This window comes from Canis aureus, chromosome 28 (assembly GCF_053574225.1).
Source record: "Canis aureus isolate CA01 chromosome 28, VMU_Caureus_v.1.0, whole genome shotgun sequence".
NCBI lineage: Eukaryota > Metazoa > Chordata > Mammalia > Carnivora > Canidae > Canis > Canis aureus.
In genome coordinates this window covers 25,195,174-25,215,445 of record NC_135638.1, presented here as the reverse complement: position 1 = coordinate 25,215,445, position 20,272 = coordinate 25,195,174, and the positions used below count along the sequence as shown (strand labels likewise).

Here is a 20,272-nt window from a genome sequence, read left to right as displayed (position 1 = left end):
TTTAAATTCTAGGTATATTCAGACAATGGAAATTAATGTGGGAAAAGGGGCTGAAGTGTTAAGATTGTGCTGGATTGTGAAGGATTAACTAATAAGGAATTTTCAGCCTATGGGAGGAAAGTTTAAGCTAGAAAGTGAAACGAATAGTTGATATGGACACTTTTAAGTTTTAGGAGGATAGCTATTTGGAATGTGTATGATTAGGAAAGAGATGTGGCAGATTTTAGTAGACTATTGAAGGAGTCCAGACAGGAGGTAATGAGGCCCTGACTAGATGGGGAAGATGGGAGGACATCCAAAAGACAACTCTGGGATCTATTGATAAGACATAGATACAGGGAATGAGAAAGAACAGAGGACATGAAAATGATTCTGAATTCTGTAGTCTACATGAAAAATGAGGCTATGAATATGAACTAAGAGAAAAAAGAACAACACTTGTAGGGAGGAGGAGAACGAGTTCTATTGTAGTTTGTAATATTTAAAGAGAGTTTACTTAAAAGTAATTATATCAAATGTATACGGGTTTTTGGAGGATATATCTCTGAGAGGATGCTGAGTATATGTGGGTGTATGTCCATCTGAAGTACTCTTCTATAAAGTTCCGGTTTGATTTCTTCTAAAGCTCCTTTTGTTCAGTTTTTACATGGACAACATCCTTAAAAATGGATTTTTTTTTAAAATTGTGGAATTACAACTATTTTTTGGGTGGTAGTTTTCTACAAATAAATGACTAAATTTATATATCTATTTTCAAATGAGCAAACACTGCTGACAAAACTACATTTCCTAACTTTAGAATTTTATTTCATGTGTGTGATAACTTCTTAGCCTTGCTGGAGTGGGTGCTTAAATTTTCCATGCATGTGGTTATGATTTCTCTCTCTCTCTCTCTCTCTCTCTCTCTCTCTCTCTCTCTGTGTGTGTGTGTGTGTGGTTATAATTTTTAAAGTAACTTTCCAAGATGTAGATACTTGTTCATTGCCTATCTATATGTTCCTAGAGACCAACCCTGTGTTTATACTTGATGATGAGAAGACTGTTTTGTATACTTTGATAAAATTGTACTTAATGTAGCTCAGAAGTCTAAATAGCTTTGAACCTTCAACCTCTTGAGTTCTGGGAATGGAGTTTGCCCAGGGTAGAGTAGGTTTGGTCAGATGTGGAGAGTAAGTTTGTGGCTGGCCTGGTCCCATGAAAGGATAGGTGGAAAAGGAAAGTTGGGAAATCCTATTGGTCCTCATGCAACTGATGGAGATTAGGGGAGGGAGTGGCTCAGGGAGAAATTGGAGGTGGAAAGGAGGAATCATTGGCCATAGTGGCTGCAAAGATTCTAGTAGCAAGATATGAGGGACCAACAGCTATTTATTCTAATCAAGGAAGTGTTTTTAAATTGGGTATTCCATAGATTTGTGATTTTAAATTTTATAGTGAGACCGACTGTAAAAAAAAAAAAAAATCCAGTTTTTTTCTCTAATAAGAAAAATAAAAACTGATATTAAAACGAAACTTTTTGTAATAGAATATGTGTCAGCACTTATGTAAATGTTTCTTAATATTACCAAGATTCGGGAAAGAGAAGAAAGAAGAAAGAGAGAACGTGAAGAAAAAGAAGAATATGAAGCTAAATTAGAAGCTGAAATGAAAAGTTACAACCCCTGGGGAAAAGGTGGAGGTGGTGCTCCTCTGAGAGATGCAAAAGGAAATCTGATAAGTATGCTAATTCCATTGATTTGTTGTTTTCAAAAGAAACTGAACTGTTTTTAAATTTTTAAAAGAATGAGGTGATAGAAAAAATGAGAATCATGCCTGGAAGACAAGGTCTCTTTTTGTGTAGCTTAATGCAAAAGAGATATTTGGTAATAAGCATAATGACAGGTTAAGAGGTCTTTTTTTTTTTTTTTGAGGTAATATTCATTTAATTTTGTTACATGTTTTTCATCCTTTAATGATAATAATTTAATTTCAGAGGAAAGCTCATGTTGTCAAGCTTTTTACCCAAGCTAGTAGTTAGATTTTTAAAAAATATCCTGGTAAAAATAAGAAAACTCTTATTAAATTTTTTTAAGCTAGTAAGACATATTTAAAATAAGTTATCTGGAATAGTTGTGAAATGTGGTATTTCATATATGCCATATACCTGCACAGTGCAAGGACTCCATTGAAAAATAAAGACCTAATCTCAGAAACTTTCTGGTAGGTTGCAGAATCATAGTGATTTGTCTTTAAATTATGAACTCTCAAAAATGTTTGATCTAGAAGAGTCCCTGGGTCTCTCAGTCAATTAAGCATCTGACTCTTGATTTCAGCTCAGGTCATAATCTCAGGGTTGTAAGATCCAGCCCCATGTCAGGCTCCATGCTGGGTGTGGAGCCTGCTTAAGATTCCCCCCCCCCCCACCTTGTTCTCACATGTACGCACTCTCTCATGTTCTTTCTCTTCCTCCCTTTCTCTACCTCCCTCTCTTTAAAAAAATGTTTGGTGTAGAAACTACAACAACCTGCACTTTGGAAAAAAAAGAGGTCTTATGACTTGTTATATATATTAGGATGATCTCTGATTAGCTTTTAAAGAATAAAAATAGACAAAGATGAGTTTTTGAAAATGGTTTTATTAGAAATAAGAAATGAATAATAGGAACCCATTAAATTAAAGGAACCTATTAAATGGTACAAATGTAGATTTCATGTTCTTTAGATATTACACTTTACTGTAGGGATAGTTGAGGGATGTAAGAATATTTTTCGGGTATTGAATTATTAAGAGTTCTTAAATATTATGATTTTGTTTCTTTGTTAAAGATGACTTTTTAAAAAGATGAATGTGAGGTCCACTTAAATTACTAAGATAACTCTTTTCTTCCCAAAGGATTTGTTCCTTTTCTATCTTCACCTCATGTTTTGCTCACGGTTTTGAAGACTAGAGCTTACTCTTTTGTAGATGAGGTGATTTTAGGTGATACATAGATAAACATTTCTTATTTTAGAAGTTAAATATTTATTTGAATATATATTACAAAAACACTGGTTTTTCATTTAAGGATAGTGCTCTAACATTTTCTTTTAAAGTACAGGCATTAGTTCAGACATTTAACAAAAAGTGCTGTAACAAATAACCCCTAATTATCATACGCTTGAGGCTTAAGGTTTAATGCAGTAAAAGTTACTTCTCACGTCACATTCTGATGCTGTTTGGGTGGTTCTCCTCCAAGAGTGACTCTGGAATCCAGGACTCTTCTTTGTGTCATTTCTCCATTTTGAAATCCTTCACTTCTAGCATCCAAACAGAATTCAGTGGTAGGAGAATGAGTTGAGTTTTGTGGGGGTTCTGGCCTAGAAGTGGAGGAGTATCGCTTTGTCTTTGCTCCAATATTCAGACCTAATTATAAGGCAACCACGAGGAAGATATGAGATTGATAAGTATCTAGTCAGTCTTGCTGCAGTTAATTTAGATTGTGAATTGATAGAAACATTGGATTTAAGGAAGAAGGTACGTAAATGACTGAAATTTTGGTAAACACAGGAATAGAATAATTTGCTCAGGACTTTCAAGCTTATTTCTAAGCTTATTTCCAGTTCACACAATACAATTATGTTGTTTGTGTATGTGTTTAGTTGGTGGAAGCGAGTAGGATAAGTGTGGGTTATTGAATTATAAAATACTGTTTTAGAATTGTTTGGCCTAACAATAATGAAGCAGACTTTTCTGAGGTTTTGATTCTTATCAGTAATGTTTGCTTTGCTTGTTTAATGCTATAGTCATGCCATGAGATAGAAAAGGTATACTGTTTTATCAAATACAGTGAAACTATTTTTTAAATGATATTTTCAAAGTAAGTTAAATTCATCCTTTAAAGAGTATCAATTTGTTTGTGACTGATATATTTTAGAGAGGGGAGGGAAGGCAGGTAATTTTTCTATTATATTGAAATATGTAGTAAAGATCTATATTCATTCTACTTTACTTCATGTAATGACCAAAATCATATAACCTTTGTACTTTCTGTTGGCTAACTTTAATTTGGCTGCTGGCTTTTCTAGTTACTCCTGTTTTATTTTTTATTACAAAGAAATTAAGGAAATTTAAAGTTCATCCTTAGCTTCTAGGGAAGATCTCTTTATAAGGGGAAGTAGTTATTAATAAATACTAAAATCTATTTCCCATATAACTGGAATAGCATCAACTTTTTTTTTTTGCATCAAACCTTTTAAAATAAATATTTTTCATTTTTATTATTTGTACACTTAAAAATCTGTTTCCTCTTTTAACTTTTTATTCATTAAACTTGTTTTTCAAGTTCTCATTACAAAAAACAACTGTGTTCTAATGACTTTCAGTGAGTGAATGAATAAACAGCCTTTGGTACATTCATACCATTGGTTGCTACCCAACAAAAGAATGAACTATTGATATGCATAATAACTTGACTTTTCAAGCAAATTATGCTAAGTCAAAGAAGCCCCTCTCTAATGGTTATATACCTAGAATGGAGAACAAATCAGAGGTTGCAGGGATTATTATGGCTGGGGATAGGGAATAACTATAAAGAGAGATAGCATGATGGAGTTTTTTGAGGTGATGAAACTGTTCTGTATCTTGATTATGGTGATGTTACATGAATCTGTCATATGTTAAAATTTTTTAAAGCTACTCCCAAAAAATCAATAAAATAAAAAAATACTTAACCAATTTGAAAAACAGCAAAAGTATCTCATAGTTCTGATTAATAGTAAGATTAAAGGTTTCTTTATGTATATTTGATTGTATTTCTTTTGTGTATGTATTTGCCCCCATTAGATTTTTGTTTTTATGTTGATTATTGAGACATAGTTTGCATATGACAAAATTCACCCTTTTTAACTGTATTATCTGGTGAGTTTTGACAACTGATTCCAGCAGCCATTGCCAAAATCAAGATATAGAACATTTCCAATTTATCCAACCCTATACTTGCCAATCTCTGATCTGCTTTTTGTGTCTTTTTTCACTTAGTTTTAGTGATTTATTCCTGTTGTTGTATATGTTTGTTCTCTACTTTTTTTTATTACTAAATAGGATTCCACTATGTGGAGGTGCCATAATTGTTTTTCCTTTTATGGATATTTGGGTTGTTTACAATTTCAGGCTGTTATAAATAAAGCTTTTATAAACATTTACCTTCAGGTCTTTATGTGCACATAAATATTCATTTTCCTTGGAAAACACACAGGAATGAAATTTCCTGGGATGTATAGTAAGTAAGGGTATATTTAATTTTCTAAGAAATTGCTAGACCATTTTCCAAAGTGGTTATATCATTTTGCATTCTTAACCAGCAAAGCACAAAGTTTCTGGTTGCATTGCATCCTCATCAGTCCTTGTATTTGTTAGTCTTTAAAATTTTAGCCTTCCTATGAAGTAGGTGGGATAACTCGTTTTTTTTTTTTTTTTTTTTTTAACTTTGTTGTTTGAAATAATTCAAGACTTAGAGAAGAGTTGGAAAAAGATATAAAATGTACCCTTCACCTAGTGTCCCATAATATTAACATCTTACATAATCTAGTACAGTGTCCCAAACCAGAAATTAAGATGGGTACAGTACTATTAAATAAACTATAGACCTTATTTGAATTTTCCCCTAACTTTGTTATTCTGTTCCAGGCTGTAGTATAGGATCCCATATTACATGTAGTCGTCATGTCTCTTTATTGAGACTTTCAAGCTGATAGTTCTTCTTTCTGTCTTATTTGTTTTTATATATATAATAGCTTTTAATGAGATCTCATTTCCCATGCCATCCAATTCATCCCTTTAAAATATACAATTCAGGAGTTTTTAGTTATATTCAGAGTTGTGTTACAATTACAGTCCATTTTATAACATTTTGTACATTGAATTGCCCTGATACTTTTGTTGAAGATCAGTTGACCATAAAATTATTTATAAACTCTTATGTTCTGTTCCATTGATCTAGATAGATGTCTATTATTCTGCTCATATCATACTCTCTTGATTAATGTAGCTTTGTAGTAAGTTTTAAAATTGAGAAGTGTGTCTTCCAACTTCATTCTTCTTTTTCAAGATTGTTTTGTCTACTTCCCTTGCCTTTTCATATAAATTTTACTATCAGTTTATCAAACTCAAAAAAAAATGTGGTGGGATTTTCATTAGGATTACACTGACAAAAAGATCAATTTGGGACAGCCAGCAATCTTAACTATATTTCTTTTGATCCATGAATGTGGAATATTTCTGTACTTATTACTCTTAGTTAATATCTTTTAGCAATATTTTACAATTTTCAGATATTGTGACATTTTGTTAATTGTATTCATATGTATTTCATGTGTTTTAATGCTATTTTAAATATTAAATGACACATTAAATAGTTTCAGTATCCATTTGTTCATTGCTAGTGTATAAAAATATAGTTAATTTTTGTATGTTCTTTTAACTCATTAGTTTTAGTGTATGTGTAAGTTCTTTGGGATTTTTAAAATGTAGACAGTCATGTTATCTGCAAAGTTTTACTTCATTTCCAATCTGATTGCCTTTTAGTTATTTTGGTTGTGTTTTGCACCTGTTAGGAACTCCAGCACAATACTTAGAAATCATGAGAACAGATATCCTTGTCTTGTCTGATTTAAGGTAGAAAGCATTCAGTCTTTTCACCATTTAATGTAATATTGGCTGTAGATTTTTCATAGATTTTTTTTTAAAGATTTTATTTATCTATTAATGAGAGAGACAGAGAGAGGGAGAGAGGCAGAGACATGAGCAGAGAGAGAAGCAGGCTCCATGCAGGGAGCTGGATGCGGGACTCAATCCCGGGTCTCCAGGATCAGGCCCTGGGCTGAAGGTGGCGTTAAACCACTGAGCCACCGGGCTGTCCCAGATTTTTTTTTTTTTAAATCGGGTCTAGGGCATTGTCTTCTATTCTTGCTCATACTTTTCACATTAGTGTGTATTGAATTTTGTCAAGTGCTTTTTCTCCATCTTTTGAAATGATAACTTCATCTTTCTTATTCAGTTGCTTGCTATATAGTGAATTACACTGGCTGACTTTTTAAATGTTGAACTGCTCTTTCATCCTGGCAAAAACCATAGCTAGTCCATGTTTGATTGTGTTTTTAAAAAATTCTGTATTAGAGAATTTGATTTACTAATAGTTAGGGATCTTTGTAGCTAGGCTCATAAGGGATATTTGTTTTTCTTTTCGTGTTGTTGTCTGGTTTTGGTATCAGGATGATGCTAGCTTCACAGATAAGAGTTGGGAAAAGTTTCCTTTTCTGTTGGTAGAATTTACCAGTGAAGACATATGGGCTGCGAATTTTCTTTAGAGGAAGTTTTTAAACCATGAATTCAACTTCTTTAGTAGATAAAAGACATTCAATTTATCTCTTTCTTCTTGTGTGAACTTTTGCTTGAATCATTAAAGGAATTTAATCTTTTATTTAAGTATCTGAATTTATTAGCATAAAACTGTTCACAGTATTTTATTATTCTTTAATGTCTGTAGGATCTATAGTGATAGTTTATTTTTCTTTTATTCCTGATATTTGTAATTTGTTCTTTTTCTTTGAACCATTCTTGCTGGAGGTTTATTCATTTTTTTTTTTATCTCTTCATAGATCTAGCTTTGGTTTTCATTGATTTTTCTCTGTTATTTTCTTTTCATGTTTCCTTTATTTTTGCTCTCATCTTTATTATTTTCTTCTGTTAGTTTGCTTTGTACTTAATTTTCTCTGTTTCCTTAACGTGTAAGCTTAGATTATGATTTGATTTCTTTTCTAATATATGCATTTAAAAATGCTATACATTTCCTTTTGAGTACTGCTTTAAATGTATCACAAATTTTGATAAGTGGTATTTTCATTTTCATTTAATATACTTTCCTAATTTTAGTGATTTTCCTTTACTCATTAATTATTTAGACATGAGTTTTTAAAGTTTCCATATATCTGGGTATTTTCCAGGTAACTTTCTTTCACTATTAGTATATATTCTCTTTGTTCAGAGAATATCTTTTTGTTATTTTAATATTTTTAAGTTCATGAGATTTATTGCCCATCAGTTAGATTTTTATTTGTCTTGAAGACTGATCTTTTTAAATAAGCCCGTGTATTTTATTTTGAAATATGTGTTAATAGTCAAATTAGGTTGGAAATTTTCTTTAGTTCTCTGAGTTATAAAAAGTTTGTATTATCAGTCATGATTGCTGAATAATCCTAGGCCCATAGAAATCTTTTTAGTCATTTTCTTATAATGTTTTGATATTTTCCATTAAAGAACAGCTAACTTACAAAATTAATTTTATGGGGCACCTGATTGGCCAGTCACTTGAGCATCTATTTCTGCTCAGGTCATGATCTCAGGGTTGTGGAATCAAGTGGGTTCTGTGCTCAGCTGGGAATCTGCTTCTCACTCTCCTTCTTTCCCTGTCCCTGATCGTGCATGTGTATGGTCTCCTTCTCTCTAAAATAAATAAGTCTTCAAAAAAAAAAGTTAATTTTAATTTCAAAATATTTAGGTTTGTAAAAAAATAATAAAATAAGGGGTAGAAAAATTTAAGTACCTGTATTATTTACCTGTAGCTATCATATAATTTAGTCCTGATCTGATAAATTGTTCAGAGAGTAGAACTGTTTTCCCATTCATGAATCTGTAATATTTTCTTTTGCTATGCTATTCTGTGTAGAATTATTCTATAATGCTAGCAATTTTATATTAAATGACATCATGGTACACATTTGATGTAAAAGCCAGTTTTTGGTGACATCTTTGCAGTTGGCAAATTATACTTTTCACCAAAGTGCCTTTTTTAATTTTGATTTTTAGCTGATTTCAAAACCTTTTATTTTACCACCTCACAGAAAGATAAGCAAAGAGTGACTGCTTGATTGATAGTTTTTTCTGATAAATAGCAATATGTATTTGTCTTGATTGCTTAATCTGATAGTCTCAAATAATTATGTACTCTGATGATAGCAGTTTTTTATATAAATATACTGACTTCTCTAAATGAGAGGACTGTATTGTGTATAATCACACCAGTAAAGTAAAACATTACTCATTTTGAAGTTTATTATACTTATAGGACATTTATCTCTTAATTTATGGTTTGTGTAAGTGAATATCAAAATGAGATTGCATTCCTTAACCACTAATTATTTTGGTAATAGAGTTCTGGTTATCAACTTGGAAGGAATGAGTTTGATATACCATACTTTTGTAATAGAAAATGGAAGAATACTGTATGTATTGTTACTCATAATGACTTCTCATTTATATAGAGTAATATTAGCTGTTCTAGTGAATTTTGGATGATGAGATAGTGATTTTCCATTTGTTTTTGGTTTAATTTGGTGACTTTTAGGGACCACAGCTGTTCATGACCTCAATTTCATCATCTTTCTGTTTTCATTTACCTCCCATATCCAGATAGATCCCAGGATTTGGGAATGATTGCAGGAGCACCTAGCTAATTTGTCCTTACCAAATCTTGTTGGTTGGCAGTTATTTTGCAGTCAGTATCTGATTTCAGCTAGTCCCTTCTCTTTTGCGTTTTCAGTTTTTCTACTTATTTTTTCCCTTCTACCTATGAACATACTTAGGTTCTTGTATTTTTATTTTTTTATTTTTTTTAAGTTTGTGTATTTTTAAACACAAACAAAAATCCAACCTTGACCTTGCTATACTTACATAAAACACATTTGAAGAATAGTTTGTACTTGTTGCTTCCACTTCTTACTCCCTCTTATTGTTCCATATTCCGTAATGCTTCTAGCTCCTACTGCTCTACTGGTGCTATATTTTCAGGAATAACTGATGTCCTGATTTCCAATTCGGTGAATTTTACTCAGTCCTTATTTTCTTTGAACTAGGTTGATAATTCCTTCTAAGTCATGTGCATTCTGTGAGATGCTGTCTTCTCTTTAACTGACATTTATTGAGATGTGTATTATGAACCAGATTAAACTCATCTTGGTCTGTGAACATGAGCTTTGTTCTAGGACTGTCTTCTGACATTGTATATTCCTTGAATTAGATACAGTCTTCCTTTCATCTATTCTCTTTCTCTAGCTGCCATTATTACTAGTACTACTTCTGTTACTACCAAGACTGTCTTCACTACCATCTATAAAACAAAATAGAGAACCATCAGCTTGTGTTTTAGAATATTCCAGAACAGGCATGTAATCTACATTTTCCTCTCTATCTCTCATTGCTCTGTTACATGTGTTTTGTGATCTAGTCAGGCTGGACTACTTTAATATTACCAGAACACTCTTCATGTTTTTTTGTTTTGTTTTTAAAGATTTTATTTATTCATGAGAGACAGAGGCAGAGACACAGGCAGAGAGAGAAGCAGGCTCCGCGCGGGAGTCCAATATGGGACTCAATCCTGGGTCTCCAGGATCACGCCCTGGGCTGAAGGCAGACACCCAACCACTGAGCCACCCAGGTGTCCCTACACTCTTCATGTTTTATCCACCTGCACCTGTTTCTCACATTTTCCTATTTCTTTATTATGCTTTCTCACACATCTTCATCTCTGAAGCTCCTATCCAGTTTGCAAGTCCAGCCTGTTCAAATGATGCAACAGGATGTTAACATCCCTGGTTCTGAACACTATTCTCTTTCGTAACATTTATGTGTTATTAGCCATGTTCTGTCTGGTATTCTAATTGCAATTCATTTCCAAAATACATTCTTGAATATAACAGGCTTCCTGGTGAACACTTCTTGTGTACAGGTTTTTCTCCTTCACTGCTGCCATATTATTGCAGTTGTTTTGTGGAGAAGAACTATTTATTTGTTAAGCTTTGAAGTTGTGTGGTCATTCAGTCTGTTTTTAAGTTGATTTGTTATCTGATCTGGTCTTGCGTGCTCAGATTTTTGTGATGTGAGCTATCAACTGTGTGACAAATTACCCAACATGTAATGTTTTAATATGACAAATATTGATTATCTTGTAGTTCTGTGATTCAGTAATTTTTAATGGGTTAGCTGGGTGGTTCTGTCTCAGATCTTACATGAGTTTGGAATCCAAAATGTCAGCCAGGGCTATAGACATATGAAGGTTTGACTGGGACTGGAGAATCCATTTTCTTTCTTTCTTTTTTTTTTTTTTTAATATTTATTTATTTATTTATGATAGACATAGAGAGAAAGAGAGGCAGAGATACAGGAAGAGGGAGAAGCAGGCTCCATGCCGGGAGCCTGACGCGGGACTCGATCCCGGGACTCTAGGATCGCGCCCTGGGCCAAAGGCAGGCGCCAAACCGCTGAGCCACCCAGGGATCCCGAGAATCCATTTTCAAAATGGCTCCCTCACATGGCTCAGGAAACCTCAGTTCCTTGCCATGTGGGCCTTTCCATAGGATTCCAACAGTGCCCTTACGATATAATAGCTGGCTTTCTTCAGAGTAAATGATCCAGTAGATCAAGCAAGGTAAAAACTATAATGTCTCTTATGAAGTAGCCTTGGAAGTCGTATGCTTATAATATTCTATTCATAAGAAGTGAACTACTAACTGTGCTTTTAAAGGGAAGGGAATTGAACTCCATCTTTTAAGAGAGGACTGGCTAAGAGTTTACAGATCTGTTGTGAAACTCTGCACTACGTGATTATATTTTTTCATTAGGAATGCTAATGAAGGGTAAATTTTACTATGACTTGTTTTGAATTGTTGCTGTTTGTTCTGTATTAAAGAGATTGCAAGTTCTTAAGTAACATAGATATGAATATACTTTTTATGGGTTGTCAAAGCTCTGCATATTATTAAGGTTGCTATGGATTTTGAATTTATTTTACAGAATTTTTTTTTGAAAATCTTACAAGTTTTAATAATTCTGTTTCTGTTTTCAGGGCACCAAGATACCATCAAATAATTCCAACTCTGTCCTATTGTTTTCTCTCTGATTCTCTACTTTAAGAAGATGTATTAAGCATACTAATTATAAAAATGTATTTGTTGAAATAAATGGCTTATTTTTCCCTCTCAGCTGATTTGAATAGGATGCACAGACAAAATATAGATGCCTACCATAACCCAGATGCAAGAACATATGAAGATAAAAGGGCTGTTGTATCTCTAGACCAAAATTTAGCCACCTCAAATGCTGAGAACCTAGAAGATTCTACAAATAAAAACTCAGGTTTTTAAGCACATTTTATTTATTTCTGTTTGTTTGTTTACATTTCTAAAGTTCAGTAACATTTCTCTTCTCTTGTCTGACAAAGTTCATATTGTGATTCTGAGAATTTGGTTATTAGACTGGGCCAGAAAGCATCACATGTTATTTATGTTGTTTACAATACCTTTTCTTAAGTATTTTGAAAAAGGTAAATAGGGAAATATAGTTTGCTTCCTAATACTATGTGTTTCTTCTCAGCTTTATAACTTACTTGTGTATACTTTAGCTGCTGCTCTAATTTTTATTTTGCTGGTGGGAGGACTTTCTTAAAATCAAATAGTCTCTTTACACAACACAGATGTGAAATGATATATTGTACAAAGAAATTGCTTATTTTTGTTATATTTTATTTTAATTCTTATTTTCATTGTTTGCTTATTTTGTGATCATTTGCCCTCCCTTGTAAAACCACAGAAGACAAAGAAATGGAGCTTAATTTTTTAAAAAGTTTAATTCACTATATAGTCACATCTCTCTTTCTTCTTTGATATGCTATCAGACAACATACTTTAATTAAAGGTTCTATAAATAGAAAATTATTATGACTTGGGAGGAAAAGTTGTCATCATCTGTTTATCAGGTGTTACATATTTTAAAAGCAAAGGAAATTTAAAGAATATATGACCTTGTACTGTATTTTAATGCCTATAAAAGTAACCATTTATTTACTACAAATTTGGCCTTTGTATTTCCACTAAAGTTTTGATTTTTAGACTAGAAGAGAACTTTACATTAGAAAGTCCTTCTAAAAAAAAGAAGTCCTTCTAAGATATCCCTGACTTATTATATAATCTTTAATTTTTTTTATTTTTAAATAATTTTAATAAAAATTTTGACTTCTTTTTGATATTATTTTTCTTTTCATTTGTTTCTTCTGCTAGTCTGTATTGAGATTTCAGTTCTACATACTCGTTCTCTACCCTTTTCTTCCACACTTGGTATTATTTGTAGTTTTGTCTTCACCTAGAACTATCTCTATCATAGTAATAACAATTTAGGCATGTAGCTCTGCTTATCAAGCAAAAACAAAGTCAAGTTTCTGTGACTCTTTCCTAAGAAAACACACAGGGTTGGTGATTGAAAATGCACAGCAGAATTTACTGCCCATTTCCTTTTTGTATACTGCCAGGGTTTGGGTATTAGTATTATAGGCAAGATGCTTTCATTTAAGAAAGGATACGATATCATAAAATGCTGGCATTTCCCTTTTTTTGTGTATTGAAGTTCCCATATAACCTAAAATAGACTTTCTGAATGTAAGAAACTATCCAGTCATGTAGTTTGTTGCTGTGCTAGCATATGAGAGTGTGTATGTTTGTATATGTATATTTGTGTGTACACATACACATGTATATGTGGCATTTAGTATTTTAAAGGCCTTAGGGAACTTGACTATATCTGAAAATTGAATGTTATAATGTGTGCTTAAAAGTTCATTAGCTTCTCACATTTTCTCTTCATTAGGCCTGTTTGAGGCCTTTCCTAAAATTCATTGTTTTTCTTTTACTTTATGGTTCTAGGATGAAGAATCATATTTATGAAGTCCATACTAATTTGACTTAAACTTAGTGTTTAGGTAATCATTATGCCTAGATACATTTCCATGGGTTAGAGCATGTGCTTCCCTATGTTTTTATTTTTGTGATGTTTTTTATTTTATAAAAGCCTTTTTTTTAAAAACTTGATTTTGTTTTGCTAATCAGCCTCTTCATTATAACATTTTAATGTTTAAGTATTGATTTTTCTGCTGATCCATTCAAATTTTTTTTAATTTATTTTTTATTTTTTTATTTATTTATGATAGTCTCAGAGAGAGAGAGAGAGAGAGAGTCAGAGACACAGGCAGAGGGAGAAGCAGGCTCCATGCACCGGGAGCCCGACGTGGGACTCGATCCCGGGTCTCCAGGATCGCGCCCTGGGCCAAAGGCAGGCGCCAAACCACTGCGCCACCCAGGGATCCCCTCTGCTGATCCATTCAAATAGGCATTAGTAAATTTAAAGACAAAGGCAAAATAGGCCTAAACAGCAGCTAAATTGCAAAGCATGAGTGAGAGGAACTAAATGCTTTAGATTGATGGTATAAGAATGAGTCTGTAACTAAAAAATAATATAAAAAGTTATGTGAGACAAATTTAAATATATTGTTTTTCAGGTTGTCTTATGAAATCATTTAATCCTTCCCCAGAATGTGTAATTCTATTTATAGGAACATATAGCATATTTTTATTGTTTATGTTTATATCCCATTACTTTGATAGAATTTTTAAATACAAATATTGCAGCAATTAAAAGAATCATTCTAATTTGTAAAAAAATGTTTGCAGAGCTGGCTTTCTAATCTATTGTGAACCATAGATGGAAAGACTTTTGGAATTACTGATTTTCTAAAACAAATTTTTAATACATCTATGCATATTAGATTTTAATATATAATTAAGTATATTCTTAAGAAAAGGGTATTTACATAAAAATGTAAACATGTACTTTTTTTCTTTCTATAAATTTTACTTTAAAGTCTTTGCTGCATTGAAAGTTGTTTACGCTATTACCTTTTGTTTCCTCGGTGTCTTTCAGGTATAAACTTTGTAGATTTTTCAACTATCTTTTGTTTCACTTTTCTTTCTCTTGTTACTTTTCATCTGGTCTTCAGATTCTAATCTCAGCCTCCTTCTGATTTTTGACCTCTGGACTTCCATAGTTAGCACATTTATTCAAAATACGGACTTACTAGCAAACTTTATTTTTTAACCTTTATGTTTTCTAACCATTGAGTAACAGTATGTTTTTGTAAAATTTCTCTTTCAAGGTTACATGCAAACACAGAGCTCTCCTTTTGCTCGGGGAAATATATTTTGTGAGCCTCCAACTGAACTTCAGATTAAACAGCAAGAATTATACAAGAATTTTCTTCGTTTTCAGGTGAAGTGCTTATTTTATCATTTTTTCAGAGTTTTGTTAGAATTGTAATAAACTAAACTTGCAAAGATTTTATTCACAGGGTAGGGAATAAATTCTGAAATACCTCACAGTTATTTAAGATATCTAATATACATCAGATGTAGGCAGTATTAAAATGATATTATTTGATTTATATCTGAAAAAGGAAAACAGACATATTAGGCATTCCAGTTGTCTTAATGTTTTCTAAACTGTATTAAATCGTTAAATGTTAAAGAATGCTGACATTTCTAAACTGAATGACTTAATAAAATATTCACTTATTAGGCATAGAATGAATATTTCTAGATGCTTATGTATTAGTAGAAAATAGTTTTTTTCCAACTGATATACCCTTGACTCAGTGTAGTTTGTAAATTATTAAAAATCAGATATAATTACATTTTGCAATTATTTGCCTCATTTATGTATGTAAGCCAATAGCATTTAAAATAGTAGAAATGCCCAGAGGAAGATACTTCAGTATCCAGTGTTTGTTAAGCAAACAGAATTATTGAACATCCATAGTGTGTCTACCACTGTGCCGAATACTAGGGGTGGAGCCTGAGGTGAATGAGAAGGGCTCACAATTTCTTCTCTCCTTACCTCCACACCCCTTCCCACCCACACTTATATCCCTGTATCAGATTAATCCTGTGGTCTGGTTAGTCTTCCTTTGATATGACTTCTCATGTTATACTTTGCTACTCAAAATCTGGTATTAGCTTTTCTTTCCTACAGAAAATATCCAAATTCCTTAGTCTGACATCTAAGGCTATCCAGTCTAATCCCAACTCTTAATAAGGTTCTACTCAAACATGTCCTCTTTCTAATCCTAATTATTCTAATCCTAATTATAATCCTAATCTTCAGTAAGGCATTGACGTAATGGATATACTTTTGAGGGTGATTGATCTGGCATTAGTGTTTAAGATGTATTTTTGGAGGATTTAAAAGATTGGAAGCAGGGGTATTTTACTAGAGTAGGAACAATGGAAATGGATGGAAAGACCTTTGTAGGGACTGACAGAATGAATAGAGATATTGAATGTAAGACAAGTGGCATCAGAAATCTCTATGGTGTTGAACACTCAGGTAGCAGCTGATTAAAGGTCACAGAGTCACCTATAGAACTTGAAGTACCCTGTGGTATGCTACCAAGATGACAGCAAGTCAAAATTATATAACTCCTTTTATAGTTAGCAAGTGTTGTTAGCATGGTTTAGGGTAGAATTCAGGGGGAAAAAAACAATCTTGAAATTATGTAGTCTTTTATTATTTATTAAGTACTTTTGCATAATTAATCTCATTAATCTTCAGACTCTCTGAGGAAGGTATTATTTCTGTTTTATGACATACAACTAACATCCAGGCTAAGAGGCTCACCCCTGGTGGCAGAGCCAGCAAATCGTGAGGCCAGTGCTGGGACCCGCATCTCCTGACTTGAAGTATCATATCTGCAGTACACACTTCTATATCTAGAGGGCTTCTAAGAGTCTTTTCCTCTGGAAAAACTAGTAATAGGGGAAGCTTTGACTATATCAGTTTTAGAGTAAGTTTAGCTTTTAGTTCTCCCAGCCTGTACATCCTTGGTGTATCTGTGAATAAATTGCTCTTGAAGGGTGGCTTGCTTACATTTTTTTTTTTTTAAGCAGCCCTGCAAGGGGCTTTTCCCCTCATAAGCAAAATGTAACACAAAACCCTAAGAAAATTTAAAATATCTAAGTGGTATTTATTATTACTGTCATCACTAAAGTATCAGTTAAGAAGTACCCCAAACTTAAATGTTAAAAGAAATGTTATAAAATGTACAAAAATGTACAAAATCTATATACAAAGATGGCAAGATATGCTTTATCTCCATGTATGCATAAAAAAGCTATACTGTTGAAGTTAATGCAGAAGTCTTCATGTGGTTAAAATTTGATAAGTAATGAATATGAGTGTTTACATGTCATTTTTATTTTTATTTTAAATTTTATTTATTAATCATGAGAAACACACACAGAGAGAGAGAGGCAGAGGGAGAAGCAGGCTCCATGCAGGAAGCCTGATGTGGAACTCAATCCCAGGACCCCAGGATCATGCCCTGAGCCGAAGGCACACACTTCACTGCTGAGCCACCCAGGCGTCCCTACGTGTCATTTTTAATTAAAGCTTTAGAAATAATCTTTTCAGCTGTAAGATAAAATTTGATAAAATATTTGTAGGACCCTCGAAGCACCTTGATATTACACAGTTTGGAAACAACTGACCTAGATGATAGCTTTCCTCTTTCTGTTGAATTGCCATGTAGCATTTTTGTTGGAGTGGCATTTCTGTGTATTTCTTAGGTGTGTGATCCATTTATGATGTGACCTTTAATGGAGAAGTGACCTTATGACTGTGATTTTTTTTTCTCGTGGAATAGGAAGTAGGGGAAACAGTGTTAAATGTGAAGTTTTGTTGTATAGTGCATCATGAACCTTTTGTCTAGGTATAGTGTACTTGGAAAAACGATTATGGGGATGCCTGGGTGGCTTAATGGTTTAGCGCCTGCCTTCAGCCCAGGGCGTGATCCTGGAGTCCCGGGATCAAGTCCCACATCAGGCTCCCTGCATGGAGCCTGCTTCTTCCTCTGCCTCTGCCTCTGCCTCTCTCTCTCTTTCTCTCTCTCTCTCTCTCTCTCTCTGTGTGTGTCTCTCATGAATAAATAAATAAAATCTTAAAAAAGTGTGCCTTATTAGAACTTTAAATATTAGGATTGTGCATATTTAATAGTGTTGTTTGAAAGAAGTGTTGGAAGAAGACCTAGCATGTGAAGTGGGACATGTAAGAAGAGTAAAGTTCTTACAACTGAAAAGATTGATAGCACTAGATATAACAACCCTGAAGCTAGAGGAAATGTAGACAAGAACAATGAAAATGTGACTAGTCATAACCATTTCATATTTAAAAGTAACTAAAATTTATTGATAACCTTAAAATTGGTATCACGAATACCCAGTACTTTTGCTGTCATTCTTCCCTACCTCATTCGTAGAGGATATAGGCTATATATCAGGGTCCTCTTCCTTTCAGATCTTAGACTTTGCCTTAGAATAGTTATCCAGAGTACGCGGCACTATAGGTGCCAGGTGGCATTCCAGATGAAAATTATGAATCTTTGTGGCTAAGATCTTTGTTTACCTCACCACTTGCCAGTAGATAGGAAAGAAGAAAGGATGTTTTGGGGAAGGGATTCTTGCATAAGGGATGATTAAATGCTAAAATATTACACTGTTGTTTAAGGATACTAATCAAGCCAAGGAACTTTGAAACATAATAGTAACGATCATTATAAAGTGATATAATCATGAATTATTTCCTGAATATGTGTAAACAGGGAAATTAAATTTTTTTTATATACATTGTTTCACTTCAATTCTTTTACCACTCCTTGGAAATCATCACCTTTTACCAGGCGACAAAACTGAATAAGATTGTCTTCTTAAGGTTATTTGGTGTGTAAGTATCTGATGGAGCTGGAACTTTACTCATAACCCAGCATTACATCATGTAGCCTCCCTAATAAAGCAAAGGAAACCGAAACACTTAGTAACTTAAAAAGAGGGTATGGATGTTGAATTCACAGGATACCAGAAAATATTGCATGATATTTTAACTTTCAGTAGCTTTACAAAGTAATAACTAGGTTTAATTCTTTAGATTGAGGAAAAGAAACAAAGAGAGGAAGCAGAGCGAGAGAGACTGAGAATTGCAGAAGAAAAAGAAGAAAAACGACTTGCAGAACAGAGAGCACGAATTCAACAAGAGTATGAAGAGGAACAGGAAAAGAAAAGGGAGAAAGAGGAGGAGGTGCATTTTTTCCCTTTCTTTTTCTATTTACCCTGAAAGTACAGTCTTTATTTTGACTTGAAAAGGTATTACAGAGAACAGACCTAGAGTACATTTAGAAAATAATGGGTCAATATCCATTTATTGGACACTATTTTATTAATGTGAAAGATTAAGAAATAAATGACTTTTTTAAGTCAAAAATTGGGCTGATTCTAGGATACTATAAAAGATGCCTAGTACTTTATTGTTAAATAACTTCTTTTTGTTAAAGAATACTGTGTCATCTGTATCTTCAATTTTATCTCTTTATTTCAGACAAATAAGACAGCAGATATATGAATGGACTATAGAATGTATATATGGAGTGTGTATTTTTCTCTTTATTTTAAAGCAAAGGCTAAAAAATGAAGAGCTTATTCGGTTAGCTGAAGAAAGACGAAAAGAAGCAGAAAGAAAGAAAAAAGAAGAGGAAGAAAAACATAATCTGCAGCTTCAGCACTACTATGCAAGAGAAAATATAATTGGGGAAGAAACAAAGGTAAGTTTTCAGCAAAAATGTCAATTAAACCTGTATTTTAAACCACTTTCACTGTGGCATTGTTAGCAACAGGGAAAGAGTGGAGGAGATGCTTTGGTTCTTCTGGGTGCAGCACACTGAACTTCCTGTATAGGTCATGTCATTGCAATTTGCTGCACTTTGCACCCCAGTGAGTATAAGGGGTTTAAATGTCTGGAAACTTTAGTAGCAATTTGTCAAAGTAATTATATGTCTGTTGGGTCTGATTAAAAAAAAGTTGGACTTGAATTATGTAATGTCTTTAAAAATTTTTTCGTGTATTTAGTAATTTATGTTTCCTCTGGTTTATACTTTTATCCTTGATGATTGGAAGTGAAAAAAGAAACCAGTGGCTCAGGCAGCCCGCGTGGCTCAGTGGTTTAGCACTGCCTTCAGCCCAGGGCCTGATCCTGGAGACCCGGGAGACTGAGTCCCACGTCGGGCTCCCTGCATGGAGCCTGCTTCTGTCTCTGCCTGTGTCTCTGTCTCTCTCTCTCTCTCTCTCTCTATCTCTATCTCTGTCTATCTGTCTCTGTCTCTCATGAATAAATAAAATAAAATCTTAAAAAAAAAAAAAACACCAGTGGCTCACAATGGACTGGTTTGAAGTCCATATCTGAGATTGGTTGATATTCATGGTCATGTGTGTGGTGGATCAAAGTTATCAGACAGTTTTTCTCTCTGGGATGCCACTTTGCTCCTAAGAAGCTCCAGTTTACACCCTTGCTCATAGTACAAAGCTATATTTAAAATTTGATGTGCATAAGTATCACTGGGGGG

At 33.3% G+C, this 20,272-nt stretch overlaps 1 protein-coding gene across 30 annotated transcripts in view; it reads left to right on the top strand.

Annotated features, from left to right (window-relative positions):
* Positions 1-20,272, top strand: part of CSPP1 (centrosome and spindle pole associated protein 1) — a 183,702-nt gene that overhangs the window by 86,731 nt on the left and 76,699 nt on the right. For 26 of the 30 annotated variants that reach the window (XR_013367216.1, XR_013367218.1, XR_013367219.1 and 23 more), the window contains 5 exons: positions 1,567-1,714; positions 11,989-12,141; positions 14,987-15,099; positions 18,805-18,954; positions 19,328-19,474. Coding sequence is in view for 22 of the 30 variants with exons in the window: in XM_077876701.1 (XP_077732827.1) it covers positions 1,567-1,714; positions 11,989-12,141; positions 14,987-15,099; positions 18,805-18,954; positions 19,328-19,474 (711 nt within the window). In the remaining 8 variants the exon portion in view is untranslated. The remainder of the gene's footprint in view (positions 1-1,566; positions 1,715-11,988; positions 12,142-14,986; positions 15,100-18,804; positions 18,955-19,327; positions 19,475-20,272) is intronic. The other 4 variants (XM_077876696.1, XM_077876704.1, XM_077876694.1 and 1 more) reach the window with 1 other exon arrangement.